This window comes from Delphinapterus leucas, chromosome 9 (genome assembly GCF_059928025.1).
Source record: "Delphinapterus leucas isolate spDelLeu-1000000601 "Yukka" chromosome 9, BTC_Dleu_Yukka2, whole genome shotgun sequence".
Taxonomy (NCBI): Eukaryota; Metazoa; Chordata; class Mammalia; order Artiodactyla; family Monodontidae; genus Delphinapterus; species Delphinapterus leucas.
This window is the reverse complement of record NC_143137.1, coordinates 92,949,745-92,970,987: the sequence shown is the minus strand read 5'-3', so window position 1 is coordinate 92,970,987 and position 21,243 is coordinate 92,949,745. Positions and strand designations below refer to the sequence as shown.

The 21,243-nt window shown below is 37.4% G+C and overlaps 2 protein-coding genes across 5 annotated transcripts in view; one reads left to right on the top strand and one right to left on the bottom strand.

Moving 5' to 3' along the window:
- The window catches only part of SUGCT (succinyl-CoA:glutarate-CoA transferase), a 793,918-nt gene extending 778,947 nt beyond the window's left edge, over positions 1-14,971 (bottom strand). Inside the window, exon 1 of one of the 4 annotated variants that reach the window (XM_089917071.1) lies at positions 9,391-14,971. In XM_089917071.1, the coding sequence (XP_089773197.1) occupies positions 9,391-9,654 (264 nt within the window). In that variant the 5' untranslated portion in view covers positions 9,655-14,971. The remainder of the gene's footprint in view (positions 1-9,390) is intronic. The other 3 variants (XM_089917070.1, XM_022593044.2, XM_089917072.1) reach the window with 3 other exon arrangements.
- The window catches only part of MPLKIP (M-phase specific PLK1 interacting protein), a 30,404-nt gene continuing 18,821 nt past the window's right edge, over positions 9,661-21,243 (top strand). Inside the window, exons 1-2 of the mRNA XM_022593049.3 lie at positions 9,661-10,322; positions 11,329-21,243. The exon at positions 11,329-21,243 is cut by the window's right edge and continues 18,821 nt beyond it. Of these exons, the coding sequence (XP_022448757.1) occupies positions 9,984-10,322; positions 11,329-11,529 (540 nt within the window). The 5' untranslated portion in view covers positions 9,661-9,983 and the 3' untranslated portion in view covers positions 11,530-21,243. The remainder of the gene's footprint in view (positions 10,323-11,328) is intronic.

The following is a 21,243-nucleotide window of genomic DNA, read 5'->3' as shown; positions in this document are numbered from 1 at the left end:
ATATTTTGACAACATTAGGAATGAATGGACAAGTAATTCTTTATGTTACATAAGACTCCAAAACTACTGGTCTTATGTACTCATCTCTTTTGGGGCCCTTCTTTTATTTCAAATGATGCAGGAAATATATTTAGAGGTCTCTTCAACCCATAAATCTCATTTCATTATAAATCTATAAAGAGAAGTCTATATTTCTCTACCAATATCAACTCACAACCATAATAAATGTTGTTTAATAACACAAAACTTTTCAAATGAATTAATTTAACATCAGGCAATAGAATTTTACTTTTATTATCTGAGAAGATAACCAGAAAGGACTTCTAGAGCACATTTAAGTCAAAATCAATTAATGAGTTTTAAACAGTTAAGAGCATAAACCCTGGAGACTGACTGAATTTAATTCTCTGCTTCACTACTTGCTACCCTAGTGACCTTGACCAAGGTAACTTCACTTCTCTGAGCTTCAGTTTCCTCATCTGAAACACCTATATCATAGAGTTTGCAAGGATTAAATGAAATGTTATATGTAAAGTGCATAGTATACTTCCTGCAACATGGTAAATGCTCACTAAAACTCAACAATTGTTATCATCAATCTCACCATTGTATTATACAGTCACAATACCTATTAAAGTAGATAATCCAGATTTGAAAACAAGAGAAAAAAACATGACTCATGATTATTTCAAAGAACAGAAAATAACATATATGATTCTCAATACTCTATACTTTAAAAAAGATATCTATAGCCATATTTTGCCTGTTTGTGAAAGACCAGAATAGGCTGATTACGGGGGGAAAAGAACAGTTGAAAAGAGCATCAATTATAACGTAATTTGTTAAGATATATTGAGCAGCTTGTATATTGCTCTAACTTATTTGGCCTCTAGGATGGAAAGCTATTATGATGATCACAGCTGAGTAACCATGCAAAGCAGTATAACTATAATGAAGTTGCCATCAAATCTATGCTTGCCAGAGCTGCTTCTAGGAACTCCCCTGGTATTTGGCCCTAAGGTTTCCATGACACAAAGAAACTTCAGCAGCACCAGAGTAGATATAATTGACAGATGCCCACACAAGTGGCTCATCTGTATGACAGCAATCGTGGCATCCCTCCCCCACTGTACTAGTCAACTACTGAGACATTGAAAAAAAAAAAAGTCGTCATAAAACAAACTGATCGAATACCACTATGAAATACAACATGTGATATACACCGAAATGATTTCTTAATTTGATATTTTACAGAGAACTTAACTACCAGAACTTAGGAGTGAGACAGTAGGTGGATATCTCTTCAAAGCTTTATTTAGAATAGTTAGCAGGATATTTTCTTTCTAGCACAGGTTAAAAGTCTTGAAAGAAGCTCTGTTCCTAATAGTATAATTTGGCAGGTAATTTTAGGAGTTTAGAGTACTTGGAAAATTAGAATCCACTGGAAAACATTCCACGGAACCTAAAAATTTTCAGTTGTAAAAAGGTACTGTGGAAGTGATGCCAAAGTTACGAGGCAATTACACCATTTAGAGACAACCAGAGAACAAGAGCTAGATGGATAGTAACTTATAATAATTTATAATTCACCTTCCATTGACACTCAGTTTCTTGAGAATTGCCCTTCTCTTGCAAGGACCTGGCTATTACTATGGGATTTGCAATCAAACAGGTTTTTAAACTGTTGGATGCTACTATTTTAATGAAAACTTGAGAAATCTACAGGAAGAACAGTGGAAAAAGACCAGATAAAGGGTTTTTGAATGATAGGTAAAGCATGCTACAACCAAAGTACAAATCAGTGCTAATCCCAAATCCCTCTGCTCTTCTACATTTCCCGGCTTCTCTTGCAATTAGGTTGGGCCCAAATGCCGGGGGGCCTGGCCAATGAAACATAAGCTAATTCCAGCCCTGATCCTTAAAAACATCCCACAAAATCCTCCAGGCTTCTATACTCCTGCCACAGTGACCTTGGAAGCTACAATTTTCAAATAGTGTAGCTATATGTGCAAGAAAGATGTTTTATTGTATTAAGCCACTGAGATTGTAGGCTAATTTGTACCACCACCCCATCTAGCCTATCCTGACCAATGAAGAAACCAAGCATTGGAGAAGGAAAAATGGTAGCCTCTAAGCGATCATAGAGCATCAAAGCCAACAACTGGAAAGTCCATTTCAGGGGTAGGTTGTTTCACTGTTAGCAGCAGTCTTCAAACTGAGATATGTGAAGACTTTTGTAAGAAATGAATCATTTTAAAGAAATCAATTTCCAGCTCTTCAACTTTCATATACATTTTTTCCTAAAAATAAGCCTTCTTTCATGATAAGCCTTCTCCCACTGGGCAGAAGGAAAACATATTCCTTACACATTACAGCTCTTACCCTCATCTTAGTTCTTGTAAAATCTACTTGTGATAAAAACTTTTAAATATGAACTTAATATATGCAATGAATTGCCTTTCAAAAGTCATTTAGGAGAAAGACCACTGCTATAGACTGGCACGTGGAAAGGTAGAAAACAGCACCAATTATAGACTTTATAAATCAATTTATAGTTATAGGATTCACAACCAAAAGTCAGGAAGCCAGAGAAAAAAACGTCAGTGTTCAGGCCTCCTTAAAGGGCCAGCCTGAAGTGAACTACTCAGAGGATAAGAAGTGGCTGAAGCAGGTACTCACGGAGCAAATGATAGCAATGAATTACCAAATATGAATGCCCACAAACCCAAGAGGCCCCTGGAACTTCTCCGTGTTGGTGTGGTGGCTCTCCTCCCGGAGAAGACTGAGCAAAGGCAAGACCTTTGTGCCAACTAGGGAAAGGCATCCCTTCCAGGGGACAAACAGCAAAACGCCATCACAGGTACTTGAGGGAAATGATAATTATCACGGCAAAGAAGAAAATGTGTGCACGCGATGAGTGGGAAGGTGGAGGTGGGGCACCTGTGACTGTGAATGTGATGAGCCTCTTTTGACACAAAAAAGGTAGGGAACCCGATTTTACAGACCCACTGCAGATAAACGGAGGAGGAACAGAAGGGAAGGGAAGGGACAGCCTGGAAGAAGTGTGTGGACGGATACATATGTGAGAAAAAATGTCTTATGATTTTATTTGTTTTCGGGACTTCCCTGGCAGTCCAGTGATTTAAGAGTCCGTGCTTCCACTGCATGGGACACAGGTTCGATCCCCGGTGGGGGAACTAAGATCCCGCATGCCGCATGGCAGGGCCAAAACCAATAAAGAAACAAGCCCATGATTTGTTTTCAACAGCTTCCAATGGGTAATTCTGACGAGCAGGAGATGTCTACAGGGAATTTAGGATGCTTTCTGTGAAGGGCTACAGAACCCTCCCAGGAACTTCTCTTTAAGGAGTAAAGATAAAATTATTCTCTAAGGCTTTTAGAGTTTTGGGGGATGGAGAAAGAAGAATGAAAAGCATGCTTCCAAGGACAGAGGAAGGTCTTAAGGTGACCTAGCCATGTTCATGTTATAAATTCTTTTAAACTTTTCACACATTTCATCAAACTGTCCACCAGAAAGGCAGTATTAACATATACTGGCACCAGCAGTATATGAAAACAGTGTTCTCCACCATCTTCCGTAACCCTGCATATGATCACTTGGTTTGGGGAGCATATTGTTTACTTGTTTGTTGTAAATTTAACAGTTAAAAATTTGCATGCTACCACCATTTTAATTTGCATTTATTTAATGACCTCTAAATTACATTGTTTTTAACACTTGCTCTTTTTCTTCTCAAACATAATCTATTCTTCTCGTTGGCCCATATTTCTACAGGCGTGTTTACCTTTTTTCTTATTGATTTGTATGGATTCTTCGTGTAGTAAGAATATTAACCTTTTATGAGTCATAATTAGTAAAAGTAATTTTTCTTTACCTGCTGTTTGGTTTTTTGGATGGTTTTGGAATTTCACTTTCGAAAAATCATTTCTTTTACTTTCTGCCTTTGCTATTGTTTCAGAGTTCCTTCAGACTACCCGCACCTTCAGTGAGTTGCTAAAAGGACTCAGCACATAGTTGTATTCATGGCTAAAGGTTTATTACAGCAAAATGATATATGACCCAATCAGTCAGTGAAAAAGATGGGGCCATGCCAAGCTTCTTTTGTTGCTTCTTTCTCCAGCAACAAAAAAATTCAGTAACATGTGCAATGTTTCTGCTCAGGGAAGTCTATTACGGACCCAGAATCCAAAGGCTTTATTGAGGGCTTTTCACATAGGCACTCTCTGCTCAGCATACACCAAAATTCTGGACTCCCAGAAGAATAGCAGGTGCTCACCATAAATCCATAAATCACACTGATTGTACAAATCATCTAGGCACCCTTATTAATTAGGAAGCAGTTGAGTGCCAAATTCCCAGATGCCAAACAAGGGCCACACTTGTAAGAAGGTCTTTCTAAAGATAGCAGCCTGAGGCCTGCTATGTTAACTCTTTTCTGTACAGGTATCATGTTTTTCCAACCCCACATTATATACTCATGTATAGTTGGTTTTCCCTTTTAAAAAGCTTTTATTTTCCAATTTAAAGTATGTGAGGTTTATTTTTTTCTATTTATATATTAAATATTTGCTTCTTAGATAAGAGACTAATATTTTTTCTTGCCTTCTATTTTCCTAAACATTTCAGGTTTTCTACAAAAGGTACGTATTGTTTTTACAATTGGAAAAATACAAAGATACCAGTTCTGGCGACATTAAAATTTTACTTACTCCTTTTAAAACAAACATTTGTGTCTGGAAAAGAATAATCATACTCTTACATTTTTCTTCATGTCAAAGTATTCTGTCAACAATTTTATTATTTTCAATGAAAACTTTTATAAGTGTGAGTTAATGCATTAACACTTGCATTACACATGGGTGAAGAATATTAGTCTAAAAGAAATAAACATGTATAATACTTTTCACCTGTGCTTGACTACTGTGGATGGTGGATACATGCTTAGAATTGAAAAGAAGATGATTAACAGTAGTTTGGCTCTCAGAGGCAAAAACAAGTTACTTCTAATACCTGCTTTATCAATGAGAACATTACATAAGTGATAGTTAAGCGGTCTACTGCATTCAAGGCAGGTCTCACCTTATCAGTAAATGAGCTAATCAATCTCAGAGATGCCTTTACTTTTCTACGACTGACAGTCTTCAACATGGAACAGCTGACAACAGAACCTATATAAGGAAAACTGAGGTAACCTGAAAGGCTTCAGGAAATATTAAGATAAAGCTTATGCTCTAAGTATACATACAGTAGACCCTCTGTATCTGTGGGTTCCCCAAGTGCAGACTCAACCAGCAGTGTACCGAAAATATTTGGGAGAAAAAAATGCCAAGAAATTCCAAAAAGCACGATTTGAATATGCTGCACCTCCCACAACTATTTACATAGCAGTTGCACCATATTGTCAACTATTTACATATCATTTATATTGTATCAGATATTATCAGTAATATGGAGATGATTTTAGGTATACACAGGTTGTGTAGTTATATGCAAATACTAAACCATTTTATATAGTAAGGGACTTGAGCACCCTCAGTTTTTGGTATCCAAAGGGGGTTCCTGGAACCAATCCCCTGCAGATACGGAGGGATGACTGTACAAACATTTCTAGGGCTCTCTTCAGCAGCACATATACTAAAATCAGAACAAAAATTTCTATACATAGAAACTATTAAATACATTCTTCTGTCCTAAGAAGTGCTTTCATCATCAAAAATACATTTTGGGGGGGACTTCCCTGGTGGTTCAGTGGTTAAGACTCTGTGTTTCCAACGCAGGGGGGTGCAGGTTCAATCCCTGGTCAGGGAACTAAGATTCTATAGGCCGTGCAGCGTGGAAAAAAAAAATATATATATATATAAACTTTTTAATATCTATATGTATTCAAAAACATGAGGTTTTTGAAGCAGAGATCAGAGTTATTATTACTTACATCAAGAAATGCACCATTTTTCCCACACCTAATATGCCACAGGCGTCATAATGAGAGCTGGTGGACTAGGCGTGCACATATAAGGATTGAACCACAGGATAGGTCCCCAAAATTATAAATCTATTAGTTTGTATGGGATAGCTGCCCAGCAGCCACCTTCCCCCAAGAAAAGCAGAGAAAGCTTATCTCCCTAATGTAAGCAAATTCTCCTTCGGAAGAAAAGGGGATGATCCCTGGGTTCTAACCCTTTGGAATATAAATAAATGTCTCCAGGGGGAAAGATAAACTTCCCTGGGTTTACAATCTCAATCTTGGGAATGTCTCCAAGGCTCTGAGTTTTATACCCCTTTGAAATATAAACATAAACTTCCTGAGAGTTCTCTAACAATCATTTCAGTCATCCTTTAACTTCCAAGGCTTGCCCTTTAACCCAGGCTCTAGTTTCCTTGGCTTAGAAAGCCCTGACCATGCAGAAACATGAAAATATTTACTCCTTGGTAATAAGCAGTAAAACTAACCAAAGTATTTACTTTTGCAGCACTCATTAATACCTGACAGCTACCTAAAATACTGGCTTTCAAACCCTTTCTGGAGAGCCCTAGGAATTCCTTAGCAGTGCCCCAGAAGTGTCTTTTCAGGGAGGTAGTTAAAGTAGGGGACAGAGGGAGCAGCTACGAGACCCCAATTCCTGCAAAAAGCCATCTGCTCTCATAAAGGCTCTACAAAAAAAAAAAAAAAAAAATTTGTTTAATCTACTGAAAAAAGACACACCAAAAAATCTTAGGTAACCCAAATAAAGATCCTCAGTCTTATAGAAATAGACAAGGCCCCATTTTCACTTACACTTAAATTTCCTTAGTGGTACTCTTATACAAGTAAAACTTATAAAACATGCACCACCACAAAGTTAACCAATTAATCTGGGGGCTCCCCATATAACTCATGGGTCCTGAGAAAGTTCCTTGACGTTTTGCCTGTTGATGTCCTCTGTGTACAATGCCACTTGAAGACAGCACCTAGCCACTAACAGTGTCTTCAATAAAAGCACTATCCTACTGAGGATCCTGTTTTCTAATGCTGGTCCTCCCTAAAGAGTGCTGCAATTCTCTTTTTGTGGGAACAATACCTGTGTTACTCACAAAAGTGCTCTTTTCTCTCCACAGGACTCAGACTTAGTTCATGGGGCAGCCACCAAACTCTCATATACATCATCCCAATTCACTTTTCTATTTCCAGGTAATGCAACATAAAACTTCCTTCATCTCTCTTTCCCTGAACTCACCACCATATAAATAACCAACACAAGTATGTATCTGGGAACCTCAGACCCACCAGTTCAGGCAGCCAGACTGCAATTCCCAGGTTAATACTCCGGAAGATTCTAGCTACATTCACAAAAGTTCAATACTAAGGTTGTATCTACTAATCTTTAAATATCTAAAATAATATGCTACGCAGTACCACTATCAGAATTTTACATGCTTATTTATCTATTGCATTTTTCAAAGGACGGACTGAGTGTCAATTCATATTTCTTTACCTAGGAAAAAAGACAACTGCCTGGGATTCAAGAAGCCTGAGTTCTGGTCCCACATCCATTTGCTATGTGAATTCAAGCAAGTCACTTCACTTTTCTTGGACAATTTCTCATCTGTGAAAAGGCAAGTTGCCTATTCTCAGAAGTGATCCAAGGGGAATCTGGAGTTTTCATATAATTAAGAATGTACTCTCCCTCAATCCTCATATATACCTGAAAACATGATGACAGGCACACTGTCATGTGCAATCTACCTGTCAAAATCTACCTCCCCCGTTTCTAATGCAAGTTCATATGTGTAGAAGATAGCAGTGTATCACTATAGGAAAGAGCATTCCAGAAGTGTAAGGCAAGTAAAATGACAACTTACAGTACTTCACTCAATTCTGCAAAACATTTGCCAGTCATTTAAAAATTAACAAAGGTAATTTTGATCCCTGCCACCCTCATTTTTCTGCTCCCTCCCCCCAAAATGTAGATTAGTTGATGATATTAAAGGGGGTATTATAGGTGAGAATCACTGACCAATATGATGTGACCCACTCATTCATTCAATAAATATCTGACAGCTCAATTACCAGGCATTAAGCTAAGCACCAAAGACAATGTCCAGAAAGGTGCTTAGCTTTGGCCAGGACAAAAGCATATAATAAAGTGAATAATCTGGGATCCCCGGGCCTTAACTGCATCACAAAGCCTTGATGGCATTATCCTGCCTTGATTGGTTCTACAACTTGTATCTAAAGGAAAAGCTTGATGAACCGAATTCCCTCAGAACAAACCACCACAGGAAAGTGTGTGTGTATCTCCATTCATCAAGGACAGAAGCTGAGAAAACATCCCATTCTTCGGCTTTGCCACGTTACAGAACGTGTCAAATGGACAGTGAGGAGTGGCACCTGCAAGAAGGTTCACAGGCTGAAAAGCACAGGTCCAGGCTACCCATTAGGCCATGACTAAATGAGTCTGAAAATTCTTTAAGATTCTGTTTCCTACAAGATGATTTCAAGACTCACAGTGGACTATCATTCCCAGATTCGGAAGGTGCAAAGAAAGTTCTAGAAAACTGCAGTAAATCTAAATTTCATCTTCTAAATAAAATTCTGAGACAGGTATTCGGTACAAAGGTGGGGGGCTTTACATTAGGGGTCATTCTTGAATGATCACACTTTTCTTTTTAACCAAAAGTCTGTGAAACGATCATTATTTTAAGAGCTTTAGCCAAATGTTGCTAATTTTGAAAATCAGGCTCTCTGCTTCCTAACCAACTCGCTTACCCGCTTGCATTTAACAACAACAAGGAAGGGAGTAAAGTCCGGCCTCTGCGAGCACAGCCTCGCCCCCGAGTTATTTAAAGTGCAGCCGCATAGCACAGGGAGATCAGCTCGGTGCTTTGTGACCGCCTGGAGGGGTGGGATAGGGAGGGGGGAGGGGGGGAGACGCAAGAGGGAAGATATATGGGAACATATGTATATGTATAACTGATTCACTTTGTTATAAAGCAGAGACTAACACACCATTGTAAAGCAATTATACTCCAATAAAGATGTAAAACATAATAATAATAATAAAGTGCAGTCTGAAACCCTTCCTGAAATGTGGCTGGGGGTGCATTTTTCAAGGTATTTAAACTTGGGGGACAAGGGGGGAGGAGTAAGGGAGAGAGGCGAGTCCGCCCAGTAGGACCGCGCAGGGGCCGGACCCAGGCCTGGACGCCGGGCAGGGTGACAACGGGGCGACCGCGGAGCCAGGGCAAGAGGAGACGCGAAAGGCCAAAGGGCGGGCGCCGGGGGCAGCGGATACTTCTGGAAAGCGCGGCGCTCTCCTCAGGATGCCGCTGGAGTGGGGAGGCTGGGGCTGGGGTCCCTTTCGCCGCCCGGACCGAGTCTCGGAGGATACCTGACTGAGGGCGGCCGGTCCACAGCCCCCTCCCGCCGCCCCGGCGGGAGAGAAGGCCGGTTCTCCGCAGAGCCGCGACCCTCGCCAGCGTCGCCAGCGTCGCCAGCATCGCGAACCCCTCTGAAATCCTCCTTCCCTGCGTGAGTGGAGAACGAAGTGCGCGCGCGACCGCAGCCACTGGGGGCGCCCGCGGACACCTCGGTCCCCGCCCCCCGCCAGGTGGGAGGGGCCCGGCCCTGCCGAGCTCTCCGGGCCCCCCTCCATCCGTTCGGCAGGCGTCTAGTACGTCAGTCAGTGGCAACCAAAGCCCGCGAGACTGCAAAGGCCGTTGCTGGGGCCCGGGATTCGCCCTTTCCTTTATCCTTCTTCTTCCTCCTTCCTTCACTTAAATCAGCTGAATCTGTACCCAATTCGATAACCTACTTATCCCGCCGCCCCAGAGGAACCTTTGTGAGGCCGGAACCAATGTGGTCTATGGTGCTGGCGGGCGGAGGACTGTTTTGGTGAAGGACCACCAAGTGTCTGTGAACGGTTGGTCTCGACAGTTCCGGCGGGAGAAAGCGCCATTGAGGTCCTCGTTTTCGTCTTCTGAGATGCACCGACAGAATTTCCGACCCCCGACTCCTCCTTGCCCCAGCCCGGGTGTAGGAGGTTGGGGTAGCGGGAGCAGCTTCCGGGGTACCCCGGGCGGAGGCGGAGCGCGGCCGCCATCCCCGCGGGACGGGTACGGGAGTCCACACCACACGCCGCCGTACGGGCCCAGGTCTAGGCCCTACGGGAGCAGCCACTCTCCGCGACACGGCGGCAGCTTCCCTGGGGGCCGGTTCGGGTCTCCGTCCCCTGGCGGCTACCCTGGCAACTACTCCAAGTCCCCCGCGGGGTCCCAGCAGCAATTCGGCTACTCCCCAGGGCAGCAGCAGACCCACCCCCAGGTAATAATAGCCAGCGTTTGCCGAGCTCTTACTGTATGGCAGGCATGGTACTGATAATCCCCTTGCGTGGATTATTTTGAATCCTCTATGAAGTGAGATACTATCGTTAGCCCCATGTCGCAGATGAATAAACTGAGGCTCAGAGAAGTTAAGTATAACTTTCTTTAGAATGCTGTAAAAAGTTGCAGAGCTGTACTTTGTTTCTATAGTCCTCCTACTTTTAGCCAGTACACTGTCGCTCAAACACAGATTTCCCTAATTCCCTCTCCTTCGTCAGGGGCCTGGCCAGTTCGTTGCAGTAAATTATTCTGAGTCCCCGGTCTTCAAGGAGGAAAAAAAGCGAATGAATCCCCGGCATAGGGCTCAGCTCTAGGGTTACAGGCTAGTGCCATCTTCCTACTGATGGCACCTTTTCCCTTTTTTTCTTTTCTTCTTCTTTTTTTTTTTTTTTTTTTTTCATTTTGGCCTTAGTTTTTCAACTACATTGGCTTCTGCTCTAAGGCTTCTTTCTGGTATGTCTAGGATTCTGTGGTTTACATCTTAAATATGCTTGGTAGTTTTCCAACTTATGCTAAACCAAACCCATCCCTTTGAGTGTGGAGCTAATGAGATGGGAGGGTTCTAGAAATTTTGAAGCTGTAGGGTTAAAAAAAAAAAAAAGTTTAATTTGCTTCCAGAAGCAATAGGGAAATACTGAGGGAAAGACTACAGTACAAGTAATTTCTTACTTCATCACCAGTTTATAGTTTGGGAAAGTTATTACATTAGAAACCCAAAAGGATTTGAAGTGACAGTGGGCATAAAACTATCAATAAATTAGTATATCAAATAGGTTTAAATACTTTTTTAAAACACTAGATTAAAGGAAGGATGGACTTTGCAAGTGAACATATTTGGGTTCAAGACACAACTTTTAACTAGCAGTGTGATCCCCTCTAGCCTCTAAAGAAAAAGTACCAGTTACCTCTACTAAATGTCTTTTTAACTGATGATTTTTTTTCTAAAGGGTTCTCCAAGGACATCTACACCATTTGGATCAGGGCGTGGTAGAGAAAAGAGAATGTCTAATGAGTTGGAAAGTTATTTCAAGCCTTCAATGCTTGAAGACCCTTGGGCTGGCCTAGAACCAGTATCTGTAGTGGATATAAGCCAACAATACAGCAATACTCAAACATTCACAGGCAAAAAAGGAAGATACTTTTGTTAACATTTCTGAAATTCAACTGGAAGCTTCATTTGTCAGGAACATCTTGGACAAAACTTTTGCTTGTAATTAAGTTGAACCCTAACGTGGTGACTTTGAATAATTAGTTGTGTCTTCCTTCATCATATCAAGTATTTTTGGTGTTAGAGAAGACATATGGTAGGATAATTTGCAATATTTAGCTCTCTGGAAGTGCCTACCAATTTTAGAAGATTGACAGTTTCCAAATACTTAACATTCTTGGTTATATAATGGACATTTGTCTTTTAATGTTTTTCCAATGTTTCAAAATAAAACATTTTGTCTTTCTAGCTATATTGTGCTTTGTCATATGCCAAAGAATTATTAAAATAATGCTTTGTAATCACATAGTTAGAATTCGTAAGTATATATTTTGCATACTATTGAAAATGAAATAGACTGTCCTTTGTCCTGTAGACAGTTCTTTATTTGTTCATAAGGAAAGGGGGTAAAGGAAAAGAATAAAGGAGATTTCTATTCATATTATAACCATTGTTCTGCATGCATATTTTATGTAATGCTTTTGTAAAAATGCATTGAAACTTGATTGAAAGTTACAGAAACCCGCTTAAGCTTAAATTAAAAAAAATATTCATACCCTTCATACTCATTTAACTGCAGAGGACAAGGATAGACCTACTTCTTGCATAGCTATATTAAAGAATTCTCCATCTGAATTTCTCTACTCCACATCTCTCAGTATTGTGGAGTCATTTTCTCTTGAGGCCCAGGAAGATGGCTACCAGCAGTCTTAAGTCACTTCCATTGTGAAGAGAACATTTCCCAGCTCTATCAATCTCAGTGAAGACAGATTAGCCATGCTTAGGTCAAATTTTAGAGTCTTAATCCAATAACTATGATCAAGGCAGTGTGGCATGATTAGCTTGGACATGGATTCACCCCTACAATGAGGCAGGGTCCCATGGTCTTCAGCCCCACCAGGCCTCCCTGGACTAAAGAAAGGCTTTCCAAAGGAAGGAATGCTACATACCTATTCCTACAGTAATGGGGAGAAAATTGAAAATGTTGGGGATTTTCATTTTCCCCAACTAATTAAACAAAATCAAGTCTTATAACATTCAGGCTTTTTAGATATTTTAGGGTCACAATATATGATGAAAGTATAGCTAAAATTTTATTTAAACATTCCCAGAAAGAAAGCTTTAAAAGTGAAAAGGTTACACCACCTATTTGAGCCATAACCACTTCTATTTGTATGTTAGGTCTTTTCACAGAGGCAAAACAAAATGAGAAGGGAAGGATTTTAGATTAATAAAAGCTCCATGACACCCAGGACTACTACTACCAGTTACTAGCTTGGTGAATTATTTAACTTCTCTGTGCCTCAATTTTCTTATATGTAAAATGAAAAACTTAACAGTACCCATGTCATAGAGGTGTTGTGTTTGAGGATTAAATGGGTTTACATGTGTGAAAACTCTTAGGCCAGAGCCTGGCACATAGTGAGCCCTCTAAATGGTAGCTGTTACTTTCTCACTTACCCCTATATCCTCAGCTCTTAGAATGATGCCTGGAAAATAGTAGGTGCTTAATAAATATTTGGTGAGTGGATGCAGACATTCTGATTATAACTACTGTATTGCTCTGCCTTTATCTCCTATATATAAATAGTAATTTTTCCCCCAATGTTCTAAAGGGAATGTCCTTATTTTCTAACATCTTGTATTTCTAGATGATTTGAGGTCATGATGTATGATGAAAATTAGAGCAAGTACAATACTTTTGCATACCTTTTATTGAACTTAATAGGTAAGAAATATTATCTCTAGGAAGTGACATTTAGAAATAATTATTAAGCCATTGCTTGGAGATCACTGAATTATTGGCAAAAATAAAGGAAGTCAAGAAAGGTTTTATGCTAATGTATTTGTATCATATTTGGAAAACATTCAAATTATAATTGTTCTAATGGCTTATGTGCATTTTATTTTACTACTTTATAAGTGTAATGTTAACTAAATGTAAAATTTCTCTTCTGCCAAGTTACCAACATCTTCCAGAGGTCTGACCTTTCTGATTTTAAGAGAAACATTTTTGTCCTCAGGAAAGATACATTGCTTTACTGCTCTGGTTGGTAGTGTATATAGTTATCAAAGGTCTTTCGACATTGATATTGGTTTGTTTATATTACTAGCCTATTTTTGTTTAGCTGAGTGAAAGGAATTGATCATTCTTTTAAATGAAAAATGATTTTTTAAATTGTTCCAGAATACACGTTTTTACCTCTGCAGAGATGCTAAATAACTGTGTTAGGGAAATTTATAGTTAAGTATGCATCTTAAATATTCATATAATTAAAGAATGGAAGTATAATCTGTAGCTGGGTTTTCAAACACGGGTGTTTGTACTTCTGGGAGTATTTAACTGCAAAGGCAAAGATAGCTTTAAGGGGATTTTGATCCAGATCCTCAAATCCCAGATGTACTCTTTAGTTAAAATGATATGCTTAAAGAACATTTCCATGATCAGTGGATGATGCCAGTTCTCTTTTTTTCCCTTGTGCCTTTTCATAATTACCCTTCTCCCACTTGACAGAAGAAACCTATGGCAGGTTGTGTTTTTCAAAAATGATGCCAACAATATTTCAGGTCCCTCAGACTCTTCCAGTACCTTGCCTCTACCTCATCAAGATAGAGAGTTATGTCCCTGCCCTTTGAACTCAAGCAGACCTTTCTGACTGCCCAAGGAAGTACGGTGGAAGTTAACGTGTTTTCATCACAGGTGAAGTGTGGTCTTAGAAATGAGTTATGTTGGCCCATGTGGAGATACTCAGAACTCACATGTGTTGTCAATTAGGGAGATAGCGTGATGACAGTTTTTGTTTATAGGCCTTGCCTTTTTTGTCTCCTGACTATTCAAAAAGTCATTTTTCCTGTGGGTGAATCATGTGAAAGCAAAGAGAGCATGAACATAATGTGAAGGGAAAGGCACTTTATTTTTAGGAAACAATGAAAAAGTTGCTTGCCTCATTTATCTTAGAATATTTAAGATTGGTATACAGGCATGATGGGTTTTGGTGAATCTGCTGTCAAGCCAACTGTCTTTTCCCCATTTTCAATAATGATAAAGAACCTGATGAATATGTCTCAAACCTGTCTTAATAGCATAATTTGCATGATTTCAAGGAGGAAGAAGTTAAAATTTCCATGTTTCTTTCTGACATACTAACTTTACATCTTAAAAGATCATATTTCAGAGGTAAGTTCATGATTTTTATATTTTCTAGAGCATTTTTCAGATTCTTAGGAGAAACATTTTTATTATCCTTTGCCAGTTCATTTTTAGATTCTATAAATCCATATTAATTTTTTACCTGGCCCAAGTCTCCTGCTTATTGTCTCTGAGCCATTTCTTTGTTTTATTTTTCATTCCTACTATGTGTTTAGTTTAAATTAACAGAAATATATTGTGGATTTTACTGTAAATAAAACACATGATAGTCGTAAGTATACATTGTAAAAACCCAGAACTTAGTAATGACCCAACATCTTTTCTTTTTTGCTCTTAATTTCCACAGTCTAATTTTTCATCTAACCTAAGAAACTATTATTTATAATTATATATAATCCATTATATACCACTTAGTAAAAACACTGCCAACTAAACTATAATATGCTGTCAATTATAAGATGCCCCAATTTCAGAGATGTTAAAATGTACATCTTAGTTTGATAAAATACCATAAACAATACTTTTAAAAGCAGAACATGTATTTACATATAGGTTTGGGTGTAAATGTCCACAAAACATAGTCGAGGACAGTGCATTTAACTTTGGAAAACCAGCTTTACTTAGGATTAATTCTTCCTTCTCAGGTATTTATATTCTGTAACTTTCCAAGGATATAAGAAAGAAAATGGCCTGAACAACAAGGTCTTCAGTGAGGGTGGTTTTTCAATTCTTTGTTTTCAACAAAATTGAAGAAAACTTAATCAGATTGTTAGTTAAAGATCATTAAAAATAATTTGATGATCAGTTTATTATTTTTGGCATATAACTTAAAAGGTGTACAAGAATTAAGTGACATCACTATAACAAAAGTCTATCCCTTTTTATTTGTATGAGTGAGTTTTCTCAGCATTTATATCTATAGTTTAAAAATAGTAATAAAATTAATGTCTCATTCTAGCAATTAGCAGTATTTATGGTGTTTTTATTGTTTGAATAATAATGATAATCCAGATAACAGATAACTTGAACACTTTGAAGTTTATAGCCATTGGAAATGTTTTTTTTATTTCTAAAAATATTTTTTAATTTCAATAAATATATTTTTCATACATTTTTGAGACACAGATGTATGACAAGCTATCAGTAAAGGACTTTCAAGCATTACACTATTACAATGAGATAAAAATTACGTGGGAAAGTAAAATGGAAATATGAGTTGGGAATAAAATAGTGTACAATTTCCTACTGTGTTAAGGAGTGTTTTTAGATAGCAAATTACTGTGATAATTAGATTCAGTTGGATACTTTAATAATGTAATGGATTTAGCTTAAAACATCAATGTTACCGAAATGACTTCCTTTGCAATTTTTGAAACTTACGATAAAAGTGTATTTATGTTGACTTGAAAAGTATAAAAGGGTACATCACTTTTCAAAGTTACTTTAGGGAATATATGACTAAAATTTTTAAAGCTCAAATCATCAGAGGAGGGAGAAAGAGGAATATAGTAAACCATAAATCCAAGAGAAGTCAGGAAAAGAAGTAAATGACAGCAGTAAGTCCAAATATTCCAGTAATAACAATGAATCTTAAAAAAGTAAAATCTTTTAAAAGGCAGATTTTTAGATTGGATTAGATAGATGGAATCAATCTATTTGTTGGTTTAGAAAAGATAACATCTAAAATAAAAAGCTATAAAAAGATTGAAATTCACAGTGGGGATTTTAGCACATCTCTACTAGACATGGATATAACAAGCAGATGTAGAATTTGTAGGGATATAAAGAACTGGTATATAAAATAGAAATTATATATTTATATACAATATGTACACATTTTTTCAAGTACACAAGTATATAATAATTTTTTTTTTTTTTTTTTTTTTGCGGTACGCGGGCCTCTCACTGTTGTGGCCTCTTCCATTTCGGAGCACAAGCTCCGGACGTGCAGGCTCAGCGGCCATGGCTCATGGGCCTAGCCACTCCGCGGCATGTGGGATCTTCCCGGACCGGGGCACGAACCCGTGTCCCCTGCATCGGCAGGCGGACTCTCAACCACTGCGCCACCAGGGAAGCCCATATAATAAATTTTTTATAAGTTTTCTAAATCACAAAGACTCTGCAGATTTCAAAGATTTGATTGATAGGCAGATCATGTTTTCTGACCAAAATGTTCAATAAATTGAAAAACAAAAAGTACCCTCAAAAAAATAAGTCAATGAAACAAGTCAAAGCTATAGAGATTGTCAACAAAAAAGACTATTCTGTGGATTAACTAAAGTCGATAAAGATTAATGAAAAGGGAGTTCCCTGGTGGCCTAGTGGTTAGGATTCCAGGCTTTCCCTGCTGTGGCCCGGGCTCAATCCCTGGTCGGGGAACTGAGATCCCTCAAGTCGCACTGTGGAGCCAAAAAAAAAAGAAAGACAAAAAAACAGATTGATGAAAAAAAGCACAAAAGGAAAAATATAAACAATGTTAACCTTTGGTGTAACATCAGGAACTATGCTTAAAAAAAGAACTGCAGTAAGAAAACAAAGTGATGGAATCACCTAGAAGGATAATGCAAGGATAATCATCACTTGCATCATCCTTCTGTTTTCTTTGCATTGCCCTAAATCCTGCTTCATCTTTAAAGAAGGGATAAAAGAAGTCTAGAGACACAATCTCTGTAAATGTTTTTTTAAGCTTTTACTTGAGCACAATTAAGAATTTGGCATTTTTCATTTTTCACCCATAATGGCAAAGAAAAGAAAATTATCAGGTATTTCATGATTATTAAACTAATCAGCACTCTGGTCTCTTATAAGCAAACTCTCAGAGTATAAATTTTCAGATGACAATATCCTAGAAAGATTTTTCTCAGATTCAAGAATCAATGAGTGAACAATATATTTCTAAGGACGAAAGAATTATGATATTCTCATTTACTCAGTTATCCAGAAGGAAAGACTTCATCACAGAACTTTGTGACAAGAACATCTTTTATGTTTGTTAATCAGAATTGTAGGTAGACAAATACTAAAGGCAGGTGTGTATTCAGAATTGATTAAAAGGAAATAGATTATGTAAAAGTGAAAAATCAGTTGGATTTACCATTCTGATTGGTGTTTATAAATCTGAAAGTGAAAGTGTTTTGCAATTATGAAGCAAAAAGAAATGACCATCCTTTCCTTAACAAAAATATGACATCAAAGTTCTTAAATGTATTGCATTTTGAAGATGCAAGTGTAAAAAGAACAAGAAGTAATAATAAACTCAAGCCCATTAGAGATATATTTAAACTCTGGAGTCAAGGTTCATAAGATGAATGTATTCTAAGTTTGTGACAGTAGATGAATACCTATTTATGTTCGAGATGCTACCCGTCTTATGTATTAAATACTTCCAAAACCACGAAAATACTGAATAAAAATTTGGGTTTCCTATGTTTACATTCTTATTAAGATGTCTAACAAACTTCTATCTCTTTATTCTCTACATTTTGCCAAATAACTTTAAATGTTTTTAAAAATTAAAAGGGCCCATTGGACCCAGATGACAAATGATGACTAATTTTTTCTGGTATACTGATGATTAAATGAAGAAGTCATATTAGTATCAATAAAGGCTTTGAAAGTCACGCAAACACAGGATGACCAACTTTACACCATAGTATTTGAAAGCATAGGTGAAATGTGTTATATTTTAGAAAAATATTGATACATTATCAGTATTGACTCAAAAAGGAATAGAAAGTCAGAATAAACCAATAACCATGAGAGAGACTGAGTTGATAATCATGAGTTCTCCCCACAGATGATACAGACTTACTAAGCCTTCATGGAATACTTAATTCCTGTATTATAAAGACTTTTAGTTAAAAAGTATCCAAGACATCTTACACCTGTGGTATTAACTGATCTCAAACCAGGCCAAGGACAGTATAAATGGAAATTATAGATCATTTCACTTATGTACATAGTTGCTGAAAATCCTAAACAAGATATGACAATTCAGCAGTTGCTCACAAACAAACCAAGAAAGAACTGATAGGGTTTATCTCAGGATTGCAGTGATGGCTCAGCATCTGGAAATTTATTTCTATAATACATCTTATTGGTTAAAGGAAAAGATCTATACTAATAACTCGGTAGATGAAGAAAAAGCATTGCTTAAAATTAAATACACAGAAGTCTTCCAGAAGTGGGAAAGGAAGATATCTGAAGTGTGAAAGTTACAAAGGAAGCGATGAAACTGATCTTATGTACAGATAATATTACTGTCGGTACAACTCTAAGGGAGGCAGAATTTTTTGAACTATTTTTCTGGATCCAAGAAAAATATACAATTACAGCATTCCTACACATCAGTCAAAAAAATGCAATAAAATGCCTCTGCCTCCAAATAGCAATCTGCAATAAATCTTGGCGGGAAGGGGGTTGGGGGAGACAACAGAGAAAATTACAAAGCATTTTTGAAGAACTTCTTAAAAAGCACAACTAAATAGGGAGATATTATTCATGGATGGACATATTGTACATATGTCCATTCTCCCTAAATTAATCTATAAATTCAATCGAATCTCAAAATAAGTTTTGTGGACCTTGCAAAATGATTCCAATATTTATATGGAAGAGAAAAGTGTCAAGATTAGTAATAAAAATGTTGAAGAAGAAAAATGTAAGCAGGCTTGCTCTACCAGATAAAGAAATTTGTAAATCTAATGACTGATTGGTGTAAGAGTAAACAGACTAAAGAAACAAAAATAGAGAACTCAGAAACAAATTCACACATATATAAAAACTTGATATTTGGTTAATATAGCACTACAAATGAGTGGGGGAAGGACAGATAATAAGTGGTAATAGGTCAGTTTTTTGTGATTATGAAAAAACTTATAAACCCCAATTAATGCAGTTGAGACTTGTCTAAAATTGTACAGAATAGGATGTAATGAGAAAGCTTTCTAAGACTGGCAGAAGTACTTTGGGGAATGCAAATATGTTTAGAGGTTTTTTTAAAGGTCAGAGAATATTTACATAGCAGTTACCATAAAATCTAGGTTAAATGTACTTAAGTGTGTGTTTACTCAGAAGGACAAACACTATTCCTATAACATTCTTAGATTTATATTTAATATTGTCCTCCAAGTATTGTAACCTGTCAACATGAGATTATAGAAAAGGAAACTTTAAAAAATATTTGTGCATAAAACTTATGTTTACTTAGAGTTGTTATAGTAGGTTGAATTTGCTCATGAACTTTGTATAATAACCTTCTGACCATGACCTCGTTTTTATACTTAACTGTATTAAAAGAATTATACACCATACACAAGTGGGATTTCAGGTGTGCAAGGCTGGGTCAACATTCAAAAATCAACTGCTGTAATCCATCACATCAACAGACTAAAGAGGAAAAATCATATGATCTTATCAATACATGCAGAAAAAGCACTTGACCAAATCCAGCACCCATTCATGATTAAAACTCTCAGCAAACTTGGAACAGAAGGGACCTTTCTTAACTTGATAAAAAACATCTACAAAAATCCTACAGCTAATATCATGCTAAATAGTGAGAAACTAAATGCTTTTCCACCAAGATCAGGAGGAGGGCATGGATGTCCCCTCTTACCACTGCTTTTCAACATAATACTGCAATATGATGCAATATCATGCTAATGCAATAAGACCAAAAAAAGGAAGTAAAAGATATAGAATGAGAAGGAAGAAATAAAACATTATTTACAGATGATGTGATTGCCTGTGTAGAAAATCACAAAAAAAGAAAAGAAAGAAAGAAAGAAAGAAAAAACACCCTGGAAGCAGGATTAAGCAGTTATAGTTACAGCAAGGTTTCAGTATACAAAGTTAATATACAAAAGGCAATCATTTTCTTATATACCAGCAATGAACAATTTGAATTTGAAACTTAAAACCCAGTACCACTTACATTAGCAAAAGAAAAACAAACAAACCTTAGGTATAAATCTTAACAAAATATGTGTAAGATCTATATAAGGACAACTACAAAACTGGTGAAAGAAATTGTTTTTTAAGAAAATGGAGATATCCCATGTACATGGATAGGAAGACTCAATACTGTCAAGATATTCTTCCCTACTTTATAGATTCAACACAATTTCAATCAAAACTGCAGGAAGTTATTTTATGGATATTGACAAATTTATTCTAAAGTTTAATTGTAAAGGCAGAAGACCCAAAATAGGCAACACAACATTGAGAAGAACATAGTTGCATGACTGACACTACCAGATGTCAACTTACTATAAAGCTACAGTAACCAGGACCACGTGGTATTAGTGAAAGAACAGACAACTAGGTCAATGGAACAGAATACAGAGACCATAAATAGTCCCACAAAAATGTAGTCAACTGATCTTTGACAAAGGATCAAGGCAATTCAATGAAGAAAGGATAGTCTTTTCAACAAATGGTTCTGGAACAACTGGAAATCCACATGCAAAAAAAAGTGAATCTGGACATAGACCTTACACCTTT